Here is a 19,632-nt window from a genome sequence, read left to right as displayed (position 1 = left end):
CAGTCAACTAGACTTCAAGTGTTCTTGCCTAGAGAATCCCAGGGACGGGGGAGCCTCGTGGGCTGCCGTTATGGGGTCGTACAGAGTTGGACACGACTGAAGCGACTTAGCAGCAGCAGCAGACATCAAGTAGGGCAGATATCCACTGTGGCTGGTTGCATAAAAGCTCTCTTTATGGATGGGATGCCTTCCCTACCCACAAGGAAGTAGGCAGCTGAAATTTACTGAGAAAAAATCACAATCTCAGTGCAAAGGATGGGATTTCCCTACTCTTGTTAAAGACCTATTTCTATCTGCTCATGAACTCCATTTCCTTCAGTCTCCTCAGAAATTGCTCTACCATTTCTTCTGCTATGATTTCAGGTTATTTTCAACTTCATTGATTCTACTAGTTCCTATCCTCAAGTAATAACTATGCTTGAAGACTTTCCTAAATATGTCTGCATCAAGCAATCACCCTCCATCTCCCTTTTTGCTCATAATTAAACTGCTCAAATAGTGTGCACCAGTGTGTAGAAAAGAGTTAACGTAACAGGACTGCTTGCCAGGTGGGCCTCTGGATGGCATCTGGGAAACGACCTTCACTGTTCTCAGTCAACTGATAAGACTGGGTCATCATGCCTAAACTACCTGTACAGACGCTAAAACTTACGCTGAACAAATGCTTTGCTTCTGGGATTCTGGAATACTGATACATGCTAGGTACATGCTATCTACATGACCAACCATGAATAAAAACCGTAGGCACTGAGACTCTAACAAGCTTCCCTAGACAGCAACATCACACACACGCTGCTGCATTTCCACTGCTATGGGAAGAGTGAGCTCTGTATGACTGATTCCCTGCGGGAAGGAGAGAGCATAAGGAAGCCTGCACATGGACTCCTCAAAACTCCACTTCTTTTTTCCCCTTTTGATCCGGATATTCTTAGTACATTGCTGCACTAAATCTTAGCTCTGAGGACAACTAAGTATATGTTAAGTTCTAGCAAATTTTCAAAAGCGGGGCGGCACTGTGGACCCTGACCACAACTGTCTCCTTTTTCTCATCTCCCATTAGTTTCTTAAGATAACTACTGTGACCTAGCTCTACTGTCACAGAAAATAAACCTCAGAAAGACACTTCCTATCCTTACCATACTTGTTCCCTCTGTGACTTTTCGTACCATTAAATCATTCACACAGGTCACTACCTAAAACTCTAAACTATTCTGCATATTTCTTTGTCCTTTTGTGCTACATCCAGGAAAAATTTCTTACCTGGATCTTCCAGTTTGATAATCTCCTTCAGGCTGCTAACTTCAGGCTGCTATCAAACCCACCTCCTGATTTTTTCCTTTATTATTATAATTTCCAAGTTCTCTAACTGGTTCTTCTTCATAATAGCCTGCTGTTATTTTATGGCTTGATGTCCTCTCTTGTCTTCTAAAGAAATGTTCTGTTTGCTGCTTATAAACTATTCCCTCTGGTGCTACCTAAAAGGAATGAGGTAGTTCTGTATGTACTAAGAAAAGATATCCAAGTGGGGAAAAAAAAAAAAAAAGCTAATATTAAATACATTTATGTTAACAATAGATATGGGGAGTCAGGTTAAAACTGAATAAATGTATATAAATGCATAGAAAAAGTCAGTATCTAGAAGTATAATCAAAAAGTAGAGTAGAAGTGGGAATAAAGAGATAACTTTTAACCCTTTACACTTCCAGATTTTCACATTTTTATTTTACAAAGAGAACTGAACTTTATGTCACTTGTGGACATTCTAAAAGAGATAAGTAACTAGACAGGTAAGTAAAAGGAAGAAATTCTTTTAAGATGATAAAAATGCTAGTGGTAGGGTGAAAACTGAAAGATTATTTGTTTCCAAACTTTCTTTAATGTAAGATATTATTTTTATAAATAAAAAATATTTAACAATTTTAATATTTACTAATTATGATCTGAAAAGAAGAAAAACCTACTAAAGTACAAAAGGCTTTAGAGTTTTCTTTTTTCATGACTCCACCTTTGGAAGTATAAATACAAATATTCTTGAAATTCACCATGTCCTCAATGTCAGTCAGAGATCAAACCTAATTGCTTCCTCCAAAAACAGAGAAGGGAAGCTTGCTGCTTTCAGCAATGGCAGACTAGCTTATTTAGACCAATTGTGTAGCCATGAGAAAACACTACAAAACAAGTTAAAAGTACCTGTTTTAAGACATCAGAGAATTATAAAGGTGGTAAGGACCTGAAGCCAAGAACTCAGAAAGAATGGAATTCCAGCGAGATGTGCTAGACAGCTGGCATAATTTTTCTCCTCTAGGATTTTCCTCTATAGGCACTGTTTCAAAAACAGTAGCTGAGAGGGTAAGAAACTGAACAGAACTTTCAGCATTTATCACAAGAATGGGAAAACAAAAACTAGAGTACCAGGCCATCAAGGAGAGGTCCTGCTTAATTTTCCAGGCTTTCAGTTAGAATTCCCAGAGGACCACACTCTAGGAATTGGGGTGAACCAAAATCAGACCAGCTCTCAAACTAAAGCCCAGCTTTTAACAGGTCAATTCCGAACTGAGTTAAGATTCTCTACTCCTATATTGTGTAGGAGCAAAAGTAAATCTTCTCTGAAGGAAGATAACGTGGTAAAGAGCCACAAATCATTTCCGTAATTTTTCATACATAATGTCTAGCTAGCAGAAATACCCAGGTATGAAGAAAACAAACAAAAAACTACAATTGACTAGAAATCAAAGGACACAAGAAGAAAAAAAAAAAAAGAAAGACCCAGAGGATAGCTGTACATTTGTTACTTCACATGGGCTTTCAAATAGGCTTAATAAATTCAAAAACCTAAATGACAAGATGCAGAATCCCAGTAGAGAACTGAAAGTTATTTTAATACTCAAGCTGAAATTCCAGAAGTGAAAGTAAAATAACTGAAATTAAGAACTTAATGGATAAATTTAACAGCAGCACAAACTTAAAACAGAGAATTAAAACACTTGGTCAGAAAAAAATATCCAGACTGAAAAAAATGAAACCAAAGGATAGAAAGTACTGAAAAGAACATAGACAACATTTTAAGAAATAATAAAATATAAAAGGTCTATTGGGTAGAAGGAAAGAGATGAAAAAATTGATTTAAAATAATATTTGAAGAAATAATAGCCAAGAATATCTAAAACTGATAAAAGAAAAATCCAACCATAGATTCAAGGGTCACTGCAAGTAGGAAGCTGGAAAAATGCAAAGAAAACCACAGGGAGAAACATCATAGTAAAACTGCTGAAAATCAAAACCAAAAACAAATTGCCTTCAAAGAAGCAACTTCTCAAAAGAAATGAATTACAGAATAGTATCTTCAACACGCCAACACAGAAGTCAAGAACCTGGGTTTCGAAGAACAACTGTTCTTCAAAAAGATGAGGAAAATAAAGGCATTTTCACACGAATGTGAAATGTGTCACCTCAAAATATATAAAGCAAAATCTAACAGTACTATAAGGAGAAACAGGTAAATCCATAATCATAGTGAGGAATTTTTAAATACTCCTGTGAGTAACTGACAAAACAAAACAGGAGAAACCAGGTTTGGGTTTGCTTTTATTTTACATCATTTTTTTTTCCCCTAAAGAAACATGCACTTCTCTGCTAGTTTCCTCTTATGCCACTGGAGCTCTTTTGTAACAATAAGGATTTAATGGTACTTAATATTTTTAAATAAATGTCATTTTTAAAACATTTCTGCTGGCAAAGAAAAATAAATGCTGCAAACTTAACTCATTTTGTAAAATCAGTTCAGTTCAGTTCAATCGCTCAGTCGTGTTGGACTCTTCACGACCCCATGGACTGCAGCATGCCAGGCTTCCCTGTCCATCACCAACTTCCGGAGCTTACTCAAACTCATGTCCTTGAGTCAGTGATGCCATCCAACCATCTCATCCTCTGTCATCTCCTTCTCCTGCCCTCAATCTTTCCCAGCATCAGGGTCTTTTCAAAGGAGTCAGCTCTCCACATCAAGTGGCCAAAGTACTGGAGTTTCAGTTTCACCATCAGTCCCTCCAGTGAACACCCAGGAGTGATCTCCTTTAAGATGGACTGGTTGGATCTCCTTGCAGTCCAAGGGACTCTCAAGAGTCTTCTCCAACACCACAGTTCAAAAGCATCAATTCTTCGGTGGTCAGCTTTCTTTATACTCCAACTCTCCCATCCATACATGACCACTGTAAAAACCATAGCCTTGACTAGACAGACCTTTGTTGACAAAGTAAAGTCTCTGCTTTTGAATATGCTGCCTAGGTTGGTCATAACTTTCCTTCCAAGGAGTAAGCGTCTTTTAATTTCATGGCTGCAGTCACCATCTGCAGTGATTTTGGAGCCCCAAAAAATAAAGTCTGACACTGTTTCCCCATCTATTTCCCATGAAGTGATGGGACCAGATGCCATGATCTTCGTTTTCTGAATGTTGAGCTTTAAGCCCACTTTTTCACTCTCCTCTTTCACTTTCATCAAGAGGCTCTTTAGTTCTTCTTCACTTTCTGCCGTAAGGGTGGTGTCATCTGCATATCTGAGGTTATTGATATTTCTCCTGGCAATCTTGATTCTAGCTTGTGCTTCCTCCAGCCCAGCGTTTCTCATGATGTACTCTGCACAGAAGTTAAAGAAGCAGGGTGACAATATACAGCCTTGACGTACTCCTTTTCCTATTTGCAACCAGTCTGTTGTTGTCCAGTTCTAACTGTTGCTTCCTGACCTGCATACAGGTTTCTCAAGAGGCAGGTCAGGTGGTCTGGTATGCCCATCTCTTTAAGAATTTTCCACAGTTTATTGTGATCCACACAGTCAAAGGCTTTGGCATAGTCAATAAAGCAGAAACAGATGTTCTTTTGGAACTCTCTTGCTTTTTCAATGATCCAATGGATGTTGGCAATTTGATCTCTGGTTCCTCTGCTTTTTCTAAATCCAGCTTGAACATCTGGAACTTCATGGTTCACATATTGCTGAAGCCTGGCTTGGAGAATTTTGAGCGTTACTTTACTAGCGTGTGAGATGAGTGCAATTGTGCGGTAGTTTGAGCATTCTTTGGCATTGCCCTTCTTTGGGATTGGAATGAAAACTGACCTTTTCCAGTAAACCGTTTAAACTTTTACACTTTTAAATACTAGATCATAATTCAAGAACACATTAAGTATATGCTTCTAATTAATGTTACTCTTAAAAAATTCAGTTGAATTCCCTCATAAAAATGATATAAGAGGGTAATCATCTATGCGTTATGCTAGTAGACTTTCTTTAGAATATGATACTTATTTTTCCAGGTATGTGATTCAGTAATTTCAGATATATATAAATCCAGAAAATAAGTTAGAGTAAAAAAAAATGTTCTTTTTGAAATTAGTTTCATGTTTCAAAGCAATTTATACACTTGTTAGTGGTGGTAGAATGCTGAAGTTTGAAATATGTACATATTAACAAAATGTTTTCCAAACAAGAAACTTTAAGTCCCAAATAATTATATTTTATGATTTACATTTAAGGCATTTTCTTCCCTGCCTGTGAATCAACACCTACTAAGAAATGAGTTGTGAGGTATACTGCTTACTACTCAACAATGGTATCCCACATACCTGAATGATTAACTTTATTAACAATTAATTACCACCACACTTTTCCTAACTTTCCCCTTTGGCCTACAACATATACTTCTGTATGTACAGTCACAACCAGCATTTTTCTTCTCAATATATCCCACTATCCCACCAAGAAAAGAAGGTAACACCTAATGTTTTTTGTTAGGCCTTGTATTTCTAGAAGATTAATAGGAATTGCTTACTGAAGAAATAAGAGTCTTCTGAATTCAACTTTACAGAAAAATATGAAAGTGCCACCCATGGAAAGGAGAATTTATGTATACAGTTATTTTAAATATGAGACAAGTTTGTAAAGCACTAGTAAAAATATTCACTTTACATTTAGTTGGAATCTCACATCTTTTGCAAAGAAACAATAAATTCTCAATCTAACATCTAACAGTTCTTTGGTTTACCTAAGAAATAAAAATGGGATAAATTTATATAACTGAAAATTTTTTGTAGAAAAGGCCATGATCCATGGCTATCAAGAATCTTTGGGAGGACAGGAAACTCTCCTCAATGCTTTGTGGTGACCTAAATGGGAAGGGAATCTAAAGAGGGGATAACTGTGTATGTATAACTGATTCACTTTGCTGAAGTGAGGAAAGTTCACTTTCCTTTGCTGAAAAGTTCACCTCCTTTGCTGAAGGAGGAAACGAATACAACAGTATGAAGCAACTATACTCCAATAAAAATTAATTAAAAAAAAAAGTCTTTGGGGGACTTTCCTGGTGGTCCAGTAGTTAAGACTCCACACTCTCACTGCCAAGGGTCTAGGTTCAATGGTCAGTTGGGGAACTAAGACCCCACAAGCCACGTGGTGCAGTCAAAAAAAAGAGTCTTTGGAAATAACAGGTATAGAGAAAGCTTACAAATCCAACAAAACAAACATAGTCAACATTCTATTTGCATAAATCTCAATAAGCCTGTAGAGGAAAAAGGTAAAGACTATAATAATAGCTTTAAACATTACCAATTTTAAACGTTCTTTTCTCCTTTTACCAAAGGAGGCGCTTGACCCAGGTTCTGATTCCTTTTTTCCATCCTCGTCCTCATCTTCATCTTCATCATCCTCAAAACACCAATCTGGCAATAGAGGTGGGGGTGGTGCTTCCTCTATATCACCATAGCGACGAAAAAGTTCTTTCAAGTAATCACCCTTATAAATTCCTGGTGGTCTGGCTTGAGCAAAAGTAGCAACTGCTGCTTCAATACTATGGAAAATAAACACCATGCAATTTCCTCACTACTCTCCATTTATGCAGATTTATCAAAATTCTCTTATTATATTTAAGGCTATTATAACAAAGTATAATAGAGGTTTCATAAAATAGATACATCACAATCCCTACTCTCAAGGCATTCAATCTACTAAGACAAATCATTTTGAAACAGTTTTAACACAAGGTACATGGTATTTCCTAAACTCTAAAGGTAAACTGCAATGAGTGTAATGAGGAGACCCGGGTGGAGTCTGTAAAGAATTTAAGTAAACCCTTAAAGGTTGAGGTCTGATTGTAACAGAAAACACCAGTCAAGGAAAAGCAACATGAAGATAAAGTAAAAGCATGCTGGTTTTTCAGGAACTTTCAACAGACCCAAGCGTTAAGAGCAGAGGTCACCAGAGCGAGGCTAAGCATAGGCTGAGTCTGACATAGCAGTCGACATAGTGTAGAGTTACCTTTTAGAGCATCTGAAAGGGCAAAAAGGCAGAGGCAGAATGTATGCAGTAGAGAACCACAGAGGATAAGTGAACAGGGAAACATATAATCACATGTCTACTTCAGGTGATTATATTCAGAGAAGGACTTACTGCATGAAAGGCTTTGTAAACAAAAGACCTTTAAAGTATATGAGGAAATTCAGAAATATCTCATTCTCTAATCTCTCAGAATCTAAAAAGACACTTTACAAGTTAACAGGTGCTCATAAAGACCTGTTGATTGGCTTAAACAGAGTAACTCAGTCCCCCAAAATACCTTTATATTTAAGACTATTATACAAAGCACAACAGAAGTTTTATAAAATGGAGACACCACAGTCCCTACTCTCAAGGCATTCAATCTACTAAGAGACAAACCATTCTGAAACGGTTTTAACATAAGGTGCGTGGTATTTATGGTATTTAAGCTTTTTCTAATACTCAGCAGCTATTTTTTTTTAAAGGTACTTAAAAATGAAATGAAAAACAGCAGTAGTAACCTCCAAGGTGAAAACATACACAAAATATTGGGAGAACTTATCTCTGATAATTCTGAAAGATGTGAAAAAAAATCTGGGAAAGAAAATGTATAGTATTTAGGATCCATAAGCACTCAACATGCTACTTGGTAGAAAACATCAGTAATGAATGGTATTCTAAAGATTAACTAAATCTAAAATAAAAACCACTGAAATCATGTTAATCATTACTTCACCAAAAACCTAGCAATATAAAATGCTAAAACTGAAAAAAAATCAATAAAATTTTTTATCAATTACTAAATATATCTTCTTTCACTACAACAAGAAACAAATACCTCCAATCCATTTTCTCCACCAAGAAGGCACATATGAGGAAACCAGTGCGATTGAAACCATGGGTACAATGAACACCTAGAAAATAAAGCAGTTTTGATTTAAAATTACAAATCACTTCAGAGGCCACATTTCACTTCAAAATTCCAACCTGCAAACAAAACATTTCAATCATTTTATAAAATAACCACATTTTTAAAACTCAGCCCTCTCTTATAACTATTAAACCTGTCAGCTTAAATTGCTTGGAATTTAACTTATAGCACTAGCAAAAAGTGTAAATATAACATACTGATTTATTAATTACAAATGTTTCTAAGGTCTAAAGTTTAATTTCAAAACTAAAAGATCCAAGCATTTTACATATGGAGATATTTCATCAAACACACAATTCTAAAAGACACACATACATACCCACACAGGACATTTGACTGGATACAGAAATTGATGAATATACAGTACAATAAAAATAATACTACTTTAAAGTTCTCTAGAAGCCAACTTTACATTAGCCTATAACGTTTCAAAATAGACTTTTAAAAGGAAAAACTGCTGAGAAAAAGAAATTTGTTTTTGTTAAGCTTTTTTTCAGAACATATTCCAGGTAAGTATGGTCCTATCTTTATAATATGCAAAGCTACAAATGAGCTTCATAACTTCCAAAAATGATTGCATTCTCAAATCATTTTAACTACTTTGAAAATGTAATAAAAAACGACTTGGTGTACATTACTAAATTATCACATTTTAGAAAATCCACTTCAATGGCAGTTCAACACAAAACAGAGAAGAAGCATCAATGAAGCCAAGAAAACTAGTAAGGAAATCATCCACTAATCTCTATGTGAGATTAGGGTTTGACTGACAAGGGTCCTGGTGATAGGAATAACACGGAGAGGCAGATGGAAGAAACATTTAAGGTAGAATCTGCAATCTGAGGGATCAATTACTGTCAACACTGATAGAAAAGATGTAGAAGGAGTCTTCGGTTCTGACTTGGATGACTAATTAGGCAGTGATACCACCCACCAAGTTATGAAATACAGGAGTTTATATCAGTTTACTGGGCAACACAATGAGTACAGCTGGATGTGCAGAGTCAACACAGTGAGCACACTTGGACGTGCAGAGTTTAAGGTTCTTAATAGGAAGTCCCCTGGTGACCCAGAGGGATCCTAACCTTCCAGTGGTTAGGATTCGGCACTTTCATTGCAGAGGCGTGGGTTCAATTCCTGGTCAGGGAACCATCCCTATGCCTGGTGGTGTGGCCAAAATACAAAACAAAAAATGGGAGGGGGGCAGTGTTTTCTTATGAGACTCAAAAATATTTGGAAATAGGGTAAAGAGCTTCACAGAAAGGTCTAGCTGGAGTTGTGGATTCATGATCAGCATATAGTCAACTACAGAAGGTGTCTGTGGTGTGGATAAAAATCACTAAAAATGGGTAGAACAAGAAAACATAAATAAAGATGGAATGTGAGGAAAACTAACCTTTCAAGAATAAGTTGAGGGGGTGGGAAGGCATTTTAAAAAAGACTAAAAATGAACTTTCATGGGGGCCAAGAAAATAGAGAGAACATGAACATAGGGTCATGTTTACCAGGGAAAGAGGAAGTCTCAAGCACTGTGTAAATGTCACATGAAGATAAGAACTGAAAGTCGCTATTTGTTTAGAGGGAGGACTCCAGGTTGCAATGAGGTGAATAGGAATGGACGGATTTGAGTATCAATCTTTTGGAAAGTGTGCTGGGAAGGGGAAAGGGACACATAAAAGAGCAAGAAAAGGTTTTTTGGGGGCAGGGTAATATTTTAATATAAGAGGTTTAATACGTTTATAGGCTGAGAAAGATCTGGTTAATTCACAGAGGTTGAAAGTAATAGAGAACAATGATGTAACTGAAATGAAGTTTCCTAAGAGATTTAAAAAAATAATAATAAAGAGATCAGCCTTGAACAAAAAAAGACACTCCTTAGAAATAAGCTGCTATAATCATGAAACTCTATAAAGTCATCATCTCCAATACTCTGTAAGAAAAGATGCCTCAAAAATTATGCAAAGATGTCAGTTTATGTAAACAGACTTTTTTATTCAACATGTATCAACACAATATGTAAATTTCCTTTCTACTTTATATTTGAGACCAATTTAAGCAACAAATACTCTAATTTTTGGAGAAGGAAATAGCAACTCACTCCAGTATTCTTGCCTGGGAAATCCCAACAGAGGAGCCTGGCAGGCTACAGTCCACTGAGTCTCGAAGAGTCAGACATGCCTTAGAGACTAAATAACAACACTCTAACTTTAGATATGTTTCTCATCTACACCACTACTGTTTTTGCATCTCTTTAAAGCAAATATTTTTACAAATAACATATGTACGAATAATTGCAATCAAGTGATTAAGTCATGTGATGATACACAATTTAAGTACCAGTGCTCTTTTAATATTCTTTGTTAAATAAGTACATAAAGTTTTACTTTATTGTTATACTTCAAAGTATTAATAAATGACTAGATTGTTAAAGTAAGAAAAGTGTGAAGTAAGAAACATAAAAACCTTCAACAAAACAAATCTCTATAGAAAAATATGGAAGATTATGTACCTGATTTTTTTTTTAAATTTCATTAAATAGGTATACTACAAGCCTAACCTCATTTATCTTCAATGTTTAGGAGTTGGGGAGGGGAAGCATTTTTTTTTTTTTTTTTTTTCAGTTTTCCTCTGTTCATTATGAGAATGGGTCCATCTAGTGGCAAGCAGAGCACAGTTTGTAAGTAAAGATTAGCTCTTGATTAACTATTTCAAGTCACTTCTTATTCAAATTTGTTATCATTTTCTATTCTAAGCTAACATAAGGAAATAAATTTATACAGAATCTCAAAAAGTAACATTAATCTATATATTAAGGAAAAATGATAGTCCTTTAAAATCTCAAATTAAGAAAGGAAAACAATCTCCCCAACAAAAAAAGAGAACTGGGCTTTAACTATAAAAATATACATATACATACTGAAATGACTATAAGTATAAATTAGGAAGAGGTGACTTATACAGGGCTGGTGGCAACATGGCTTTCTAAATACTGCCTCATCTCAATATACACAACTTCCTTTTTATCTCACTAATCAGATAAACTTATTTTTAGTATCAAAAACATTACCTGATGAGTCTAAATAAATGATTCTCGACTGGGGGTGATTTTACCCACCCCCCTCCCCAGAGGACATCTGGCAATGTCAGGAGACTTTTTCTTGTTTTTTTTGGCTCTGCTGGGTCTTCGTTGCTATGCCAACTTCTCTCTAGCTGTGACAGGGGCTACTCTCTAGTGGCAGTGCTCAGGCTTCTCACGGCAGTGGCTTCTCCTGCTGTGGAACGTGGGCATACAAGCCTCAGTAGTTGCAGCATGGGGGCTCAGCAGTTGCAGCTCCCTGGCTTTAGAGCACAGGCTCAATAGCTGTGGCACACGAGCTTAGTCGTTAGGTGGTATGTGGGATCTTTCCGGAACAGGGATCAAATCTGTGTCTCCTGCACTGTCAGGCAGATTCTTCACCACTAAGCCACCAGGAAAGTCCCAGAAGACAATTTTAATTGTCACAACTGGTGGGGTGGCATAACACCTCATGGGTAGAGGCCAGAAATGCTGTTAAACATCCTACAGTGCACAGAAGAGTCCCCCAAAATAAAGAATTACCCTATTTAAAATGTCAATAGTGTTTAGGTTGAGATTCCTCTGGTCTAAATGAGCCAAAAATAAGAAGAAGAAGAAGAACAGCAAGAGGAAACTATTACTAAGAACTTATTACACGTCAAGTAATCTTAAAAAATTTTTATATAATCAAAAGAAAAAAAATTTTTAACAAAATTCACATGCACTACTCATAAAAATATATATTCGAAAATCTGACCTATGTATTTATAACTAGAAACACCTAAAATAATTAGAGGCATTAGTTAAGTTACATATCTTTTAGTCTACCATTTACAAAGAAATCAGTCATTTCTCTTTTAACAAAAACCAGACTTCTTTATTTCTGCAGCCCACAAAATTATTATCCTCAATTTTCAGCACAAGCAAACAAATGCACCATAGCTCCATACATAATCTCTTATTTGTCATTATAATTTTTAAAAAAGCTCTTAAAAATTAAGATTTGGGGTAGATCATTTGGGGACAAAACCTGACCTGAGCTGATGTGACGTTATTTATAGTCTATTTTTCTCACTTAGTGTGAATGAATATTCATGTATTTAACTGCAGAAATGTTCATGTGTTTAATTATGGAATGCTCTCTATACCTAGATTATTTCTAAATACTACTTTCCACTTAAAGGAACCAGGTTCCTTAAAGGAATAACCAATTCCATGTCTGGAAAACACGTTATACCAGAAAACAACGAAACTGTCAAAGACTGATGGGGTGCTATCAAAAAGATACAGAAATCAACTTGAAGGGGCTCCCACTGGCCTAGGATAAAGCAATTTGGGCATAAGAATAAATACTGACTATAAATGATTTAAATATATCAACTACACAAAAATTCATGAGTTCAAACAGATACTCCAAAAAGAAATAATAATAAGATTAATTAGTCACCACCAGACATTGGTAAGATACCAATACATTATTCTGGAAATTGATAAATAAAACAATCAGAAATTTAACGTGCCTTTCCAGTACAAACTGCATTTCAGGATAATCAAATTGTTGAGAAGGAATAGTTCTTTGCTAAAGAGGAATTCCAGCTAATTCATGAAGAAATTAGCCAATCAGAAAAATCATTGTTTTGCAACTCCTAATGAAATATCAGAAGAAGGTAACAGTCATCAACAGATTAAAAAAAAAAAATTAGGTAAAAGACAGATTAAAGAGTAACAGAGGAAATAACATGCCACCACCTGTCCCTACTTACTCATCTTTGTACCCCTAAAAGTGGGTCCACCAGACATTATGTGCTAACTGATGTAGGGTAAAAGGAAACATACGACACCAACTATGAAGTATTCTTGCTTAAAACATGTAATTATGCCTCCTGTTTTAACTACCAGTTTACAAGACAGACAGGGGACAAAGGAAAAAGTTAATTAATACTATGAGGAGGCACTCAGGTAAATCCAGATAATGGAACATTTTATAGGACAAAGACCTGATTTCTCCAACAAAGTGACAGCATTTAAAAGAGAGAGAATCAGAAAAAACAAAATGTAGTATTTGGATACTGCTGGATCCTGGTTTGAAAAATCTAACTTTAAAAGGGGATTGAGGAAATCTAAAAGTGGACTAAGCATCAGATGACATTAAGGAATTTCTCATTATTCTGTTTGGTATAACTGCATGGTGGTTATAAAAAAACAAAAATTCTTCTCAGTTAGAGATGCATAATGAAACACTTTTAGTGAAATGACATGGTATCTATGGTTTGCTTTAAAACTCAGAAAAAAATTTGTTAGGAGAAGGAGAGGAAAAATGAAAAAAAAATCAGTAAAATGATAATTAGTGAAGCTGAACAATGGATACATAAGGTGTCATTTTACTATTCTCCCTACTTTTGGTATGATTGAAAATTTCCACTATAAAGATAAATTAGGGGGTACTGCCCCCCAGGGATTATGAGATTATGAAGCTGTAGTTCTTGGGCTGGAGAAGGAAATGGCAACCCACTCCAGTGTTCTTGCCTGGAGAATCCCAGGGACGGCGGGCCCTGGTGGGCTTCAGTCTATGGGGTCGCACAGAGTCAGACACGACTGAAGCAACTTAGCAGCAGCAGTAGCAGCAGCAGTTCTTGGGCAGGTCTGTGGTAAAGACTCTGCCTGCCAAGGCAGGAGACACAAGTTTGATCCCTGGGTCAGGAAGATCCCCGGAGAAGAAAATGGCAACCCAGTCCAGTATTCTTGTCTGGGAAATTCTATGGAAAAGGAGCCTGGCAGGCTACAGTCCTCTGGGGTCGCAGAGGAGTTGGACAAGACTTAGCGATTAGAAAACGTCTGAAGCTTCTATGTGTTTCAGAACTCTATATCTCCACTAACTCTACAGTATCATCCCACAACTAGGCTAACTGCATGTACTGACAGTCACATCAGTTAATTTAAAGATTTTTTTTTTAATCAGACTAACTTTGAAAATAAATGTGTCTCACTTTTGCCATGCCATCAATGTCCCCTAGTGGTCACAGTATCCTTCAGCAAGAATGTGCGGAAGGCTGATAAAAACTGCATCTCAAAAACACAATTAAAACACTGTAAAAGCAGGCCAATATTTTCTGATCCTAAGAACACAGACTTGATTCTTTAATTCTTTTGTTTGAGAAGATGATATGAGAAACCATCTCTAAGACCAGTTTCTGTTACTGTCTTCTCAGTATTACTACAATAAATAATTGCCACCCCAACCTGTGCTCCAAACTGAGCAGACCCAAAGGAAAAGTTTCCACTTCAATCCAATGAACAGAATCACAGTCCAGTGATATAAAACAAGTAATATATAATAATGAATACTGTATTATATCACAGTTATAATTTTAAACCCATCAGTTCAGTTCAGTCGCTCAGTCGTGTCCAACTCTTTGCGACTCCCATGAATTGCAGCACACCAGGCCTCCCTGTCCATCACCAACTCCAGCAGTTCACTCAAACTCAGGTCCCTCGAGTCAGTGATGCCATCCAGCCATCTCATCCTCTGTCGTCCCCTTCTCCTCCTGCCCCCAACCCCTCCCAGCATCAGAGTCTTTTCCGATGAGTCAACTCTTCGCATGAGGTGGCCAAAGCATTGGAGTTTCAGCTTCACCATCAGTCCTTCCAATGAACACCGAGGACCAATCTCCTTTAGAATGGACTGGTTGGATCTCCTTGCAGTCCAAAGGACTCTCAAGAGTCTTCTCCAACACCACAATTCAAAGCATCAATTCTTCGGCGCTCAGCTTTTTTCACAGTCCACCTCTCACATCCATACATGACCCCTGGAAAACCCATAACTGACGGACCTTTGTTGACAAAGTAATGTCTCTGCTTTTCAATATGCTATCTGCTGCTGCTGCTAAGTCACTTCAGCCGTGTCCGACTCTGCGACCCCATAGACGGCAGCCCACCAGGCTCCCCCATCCCTGGGATTCTCCAGGCAAGAACACTGGAGTGGGTTGCCATTTCCTTCTCCAATGCATGAAAGTGAAAAGTGAAAGGGAAGTCACTCAGTCGTGTCTGACTCTTAGCGACCACATGGACTGCAGCCTACCAAGCTCCTCTGCCCATGGGATTTTCCAGGCAAGAGTACTGGAGTGGGGTGCCATTGCCCTCTCCGAATATGCTATCTAGGTTGGTCATAACTTTGCTTCCAAGGAGTAAGCGTCTTTTAATTTCATGGCTGCAGTCACCATCTGCAGTGATTTTGGAGCCCAGAAAAATAAAGTCTGACACTGTTTCCCCATCTATTTCCCATGAAGTGATGGGACCAGATGCCATGATCTTCGTTTTCTGAATGTTGAGCTTTAAGCCCACTTTTTCACTCTCCTCTCACTTTCATCAAGAGGCTTTTGAGTTCCTCTTCACTTTCTGCCATAAGGGTGGTGTCATCTGCGTATCTAAGGTTATTGATATTTCTCCCGGCAATCTTGATTCCAGCTTGTGCTTCTTCCAGCCCAGCGTTTCTTATGATGTACTCTGCATAGAAGTTAAAGAAGCAAGGTAACAATATACAGCCTTGACGTACTCCTTTTCCTATTTGGAACCAGTCTGTTGTTCCATGTAAGGTTCTAACTGCTGCCTCCTGATCTGCAAATAGGTTTCTCAAGAGGCAGGTCAGGTGGTCTGATATTCCCATCTCCTTAAGAATTTTCCAGTTTATTATGATCCACACAGTCAAAGGCTTTGGCATAGTCAATAGAGCAGAAATAGATATTTTTCTGGAACTCTCTTCCTTTTTCCATGATCCAGTGGATGTTGGCAATTTGATCTCTGGTTCCTCTGCCTTTTCTAAAACCAGCTTGAACACCTGGAAGTTCACGGTTCACATATTGCTGAAACCTGGCTTGGAGAATTTTGAGCATTACTTTACTAGTGTGTGAGATGAGTGCAATTGTGCGGCAGTTTGAGCATTCTTTGGCATTGCCTTTCTTTGGGATTGGAATGAAAACTGACCTTTTCCAGTCCTGTGGCCACTGCTGAGTTTTCCAAATTTGCTGGCATATTGAGTGCAGCACTTTCACAGCATCATCTTTCAGGATTTGAAATAGCTCAACTGGAATTCCATCACCTCCACTAGCTTTGTTCATAGTGATGCTCTCTAAGGCCCACTTGACTTCACATTCCAGGATGTCTGGCTCTAGGTGAGTGATCACACCATCATGATTATCTGGGTTGTGAAGCTCTTTTGTGTACAGTTCTTCTGTGTATTCTTGCCACCTCTTCTTAATATCTTCTGCTTCTGTTAGATCCATACCATTTCTGTCCGTTATTGAGCCCATCTTTGCATTAAATATTCCCTTGGTATCTCTAATTTTCTTGAAGAGATCTCTAGTCTTTCCCATTCTGTTGTTTTCCTCTATTTCTTTGCATTGATCGCTGAGGAAGTATTTCTTATCTCTCCTTCTATTCTTTGGAACTCTCCATTCAGATGCTTATATCTTTCCTTTTCTCCTTTGCTTTTTGCTTCTCTTCTTTTCACAGCTATTTGTAAGGCCTCCCCAGACAGCCATTTTGCTTTTTTACATTTCTTTTCCATGGGGATGGTCTTGATCCCTGTCTCCTATACAATGTCACAAACCTCCGTCCATAGTTCATCAGGCACTCTATCAGATCTAATCCCTTAAATATATTTCTCACTTTCACTGTATAATCATAAGGAATTTGATTTAGGTCATACCTGAATGGTCTAGTGGTTTTCCCTACTTTCTTCAATTTCAGTCTGAATTTGGCAATAAGGAGTTCATGATCTGAGCCACAGTCAGCTCCCGGTCTTGTTTTTGCTGACTGTATACAGCTTCTCCATCTTTGGCTGCAAAGAACATAATCAATCTGATTCTGGTGTTGACCATCTGGTGATGTCCACGTGTAGAGTCTTCTCTTGTGTTGTTGGAAGAGGGTGTTTGCTATGACCAGTGCGTTCTCTTGGCAAAATTCTATTAGCCTTTGTCCTGCTTCATTCCGTACTCCAAGGCCAAATTTGCCTGTTACTCCATGTGTTTCTTGACTTCCTACTTTTGCATTCCAGTCCCCTATAATGAAAAGGACATCTTTTTGGGGTGTTAGTTCTAAAAGGTCTTGTAGGTCTTCATAGAACCATTCAACTTCAGCTTCTTCAGCATTACTGGTTGGGGCATAGACTTGGATTACTGTGATATTGAATGGTTTGCCTTAGAAACAAACAGAGATCATTCTGTCATCTTTCAGATTGCATCCAAGTACTGCATTTCAGACTCCTTTGTTAAAATACTCAATTTAGAAATTTTTCCCATCAGTTCTTCCAAGAATTATTGTTGTTTAGTCGCTAAGTCATGTCTGACTCTTTGCAACCCTATAGACTGCAGCACACCAGACTTCCCTGTCCTTCACTATCTCCCAGAGTTTGCTCAAACTCATATCCACTGAGTCAGTGATGCTATCCAACCATCTCAACCTCTGCTGTCCCCTTCTCCTCCTGCCCTCAGTCTTTTCCAGAATCAGGGTCTTTTCCAATGAGTTGTCTCTTTGCATCAGGTGGCCAAAGTATTAGAGCTTCAGCGTCAACATCAGCCCTTCCAATGAATATTCAGAGTTGATTTCCTTTTGGATTGACTGGTTTGATCTCCTTGAAGTCCAAAGGACTCTCAAGAGTCTTCTCCAGCACCACAGTTCAAAAGCATCAATTCTTCAGTGCTCAGCTTTCTATATAGTTCAACTCTCACATCCGTACATGACTAGTGGAAAAACCACAGCTTTGACTAGATGGACCTTTGTCAGCAAAGTGATGTCTCTGCTTTTCAGTACACTGTCTAGGTTTGTCATAGCTGTTCTTTCAAGGAGCAAACATCTTTTAACTTCAACACTGCAGTCACCATCTGCAGTGATTTTGGAGCCCAAGAAAATTAAGTCTGTCACTGTTTCCATGGTTTCCCCATCTATTTGCCATGAAGTGATGGGACTGGATGCTATGATCTTAATTTTTTGAAGCTGACTTTTAAGCCAGCTTTTTCACTCTCCTCTTTCCCTTTCATCAAGAGGTTCTTTAGTTCCTCTTCTTTTTCTGCCATTAGAGTAGTATCATCTGCATATCTCAGGTTGTTGATATTTCTCCCAGCAATCTTGATACCAGCTTGTGATTCATTTAGCCCAGCATTTTGAATGATGTACTCTGCATATAAGTTAAATAAGCAGGATGACAATACTTGACGTATTGTCAGTAGGATGACAGTCTTGACGTACTCCTTTCCCAATTTTGAACCAGTCCATTGTTCCATGTCCGGTTCTAACTGTTGCTTCTTGACCTGCATACAGGTTTCTCAGCAGGGAGGTAAGGTAGTCTGGTGTTCCCATCCCTTTAAGAATTTTCCACAGTTTGTTGTGATTCATACAGTTAAAGGCTTTAGCCTAGTCAATGAAGCAGAAATAGACTTTTCTGGAATTCCCTTGCTTTTCCTATGATCCAAAGGATGTTGGCAATTTGATCTCTGGTTCCTCTGCCTTTTCCAAATCCAACTTGTACATCTAGCTTGAAAGATTTTGAGCAGCATTACCTTGTTAGATGTAAAAAAGTATTACAACTGTACAGTAGTTTGAATATTCTTTGGCATTGCCTTTCTTTGGGATTGGAATGAAAACTGACCTTTTCTAATCCTGTGGCCATTGCCAAGTTTTCCAAATTTGCTGACGTACTGAACACAGCACTTTAACAGCATCATCTTTTAGGATTTTAAATGGTTCAGCTGGAATTCCATCACCTTCATTAACTAGTTCGTAGTAATGCTTCCTAAGGCCCCTCCAAGAGTACAACTGGTCAATTTATCAATTTGAGAGTATTAATGTTTCTGAAATCATGACACCTGATTCCAGACATTAAGTCTTCTTGAATTCTTCAAGTACATTTAGCATTTACCCCTATAATAGCTTATCTCAAATGAAAAGAGCTTTTAATTGTTCAAATAAATGTTCAATATATTGTTCAATGCTATTTTAGGCTGTGAATCTTCTAGCTGTATCCTAAATATATGCACACCTGTTACATATATTCATGTGAATGTGTAAACATAAACACATATACATACCGTAATACTATGTCATGTAGTCCCATACTATTGTTCTTCTATTAGATAAACTGCATACTGTATAATATAAATGATCGGCTTCCATCAGATATGCTGTTTCCAGGGGTTTTTTTTATTACAAAGGAAGATGTGATAAAATTTCTTTCACATAAATCTTTATGTGCATCTATGACTACTTCCTTTAAATAAATTCTTAGATGTGGCCTTGATGAGTCAAAGTATATGAACACTTTTTAGGATCAATAGAAATCACCAAAATGGCCCTCCAG

At 37.5% G+C, this 19,632-nt stretch overlaps 1 protein-coding gene across 6 annotated transcripts in view; it reads right to left on the bottom strand.

The window, feature by feature from the left end:
• RNGTT (RNA guanylyltransferase and 5'-phosphatase) overlaps positions 1-19,632 on the bottom strand; it is a 233,244-nt gene that overhangs the window by 191,614 nt on the left and 21,998 nt on the right. For all 6 annotated transcript variants that reach the window (NM_001046085.2, XM_005210890.5, XM_059889631.1 and 3 more), the window contains 2 exons: positions 8,135-8,210; positions 6,589-6,829 (listed from right to left, as the gene is read on the bottom strand). In NM_001046085.2, coding sequence (NP_001039550.1) covers positions 6,589-6,829; positions 8,135-8,210 — 317 coding nt within the window. The remainder of the gene's footprint in view (positions 1-6,588; positions 6,830-8,134; positions 8,211-19,632) is intronic.

The sequence above is a fragment of the Bos taurus genome, chromosome 9 (genome assembly GCF_002263795.3).
Source record: "Bos taurus isolate L1 Dominette 01449 registration number 42190680 breed Hereford chromosome 9, ARS-UCD2.0, whole genome shotgun sequence".
Lineage (NCBI taxonomy): Eukaryota > Metazoa > Chordata > Mammalia > Artiodactyla > Bovidae > Bos > Bos taurus.
Note: the sequence above shows the minus strand (reverse complement) of the source record. Positions and strands in the feature narration are given on the sequence as shown.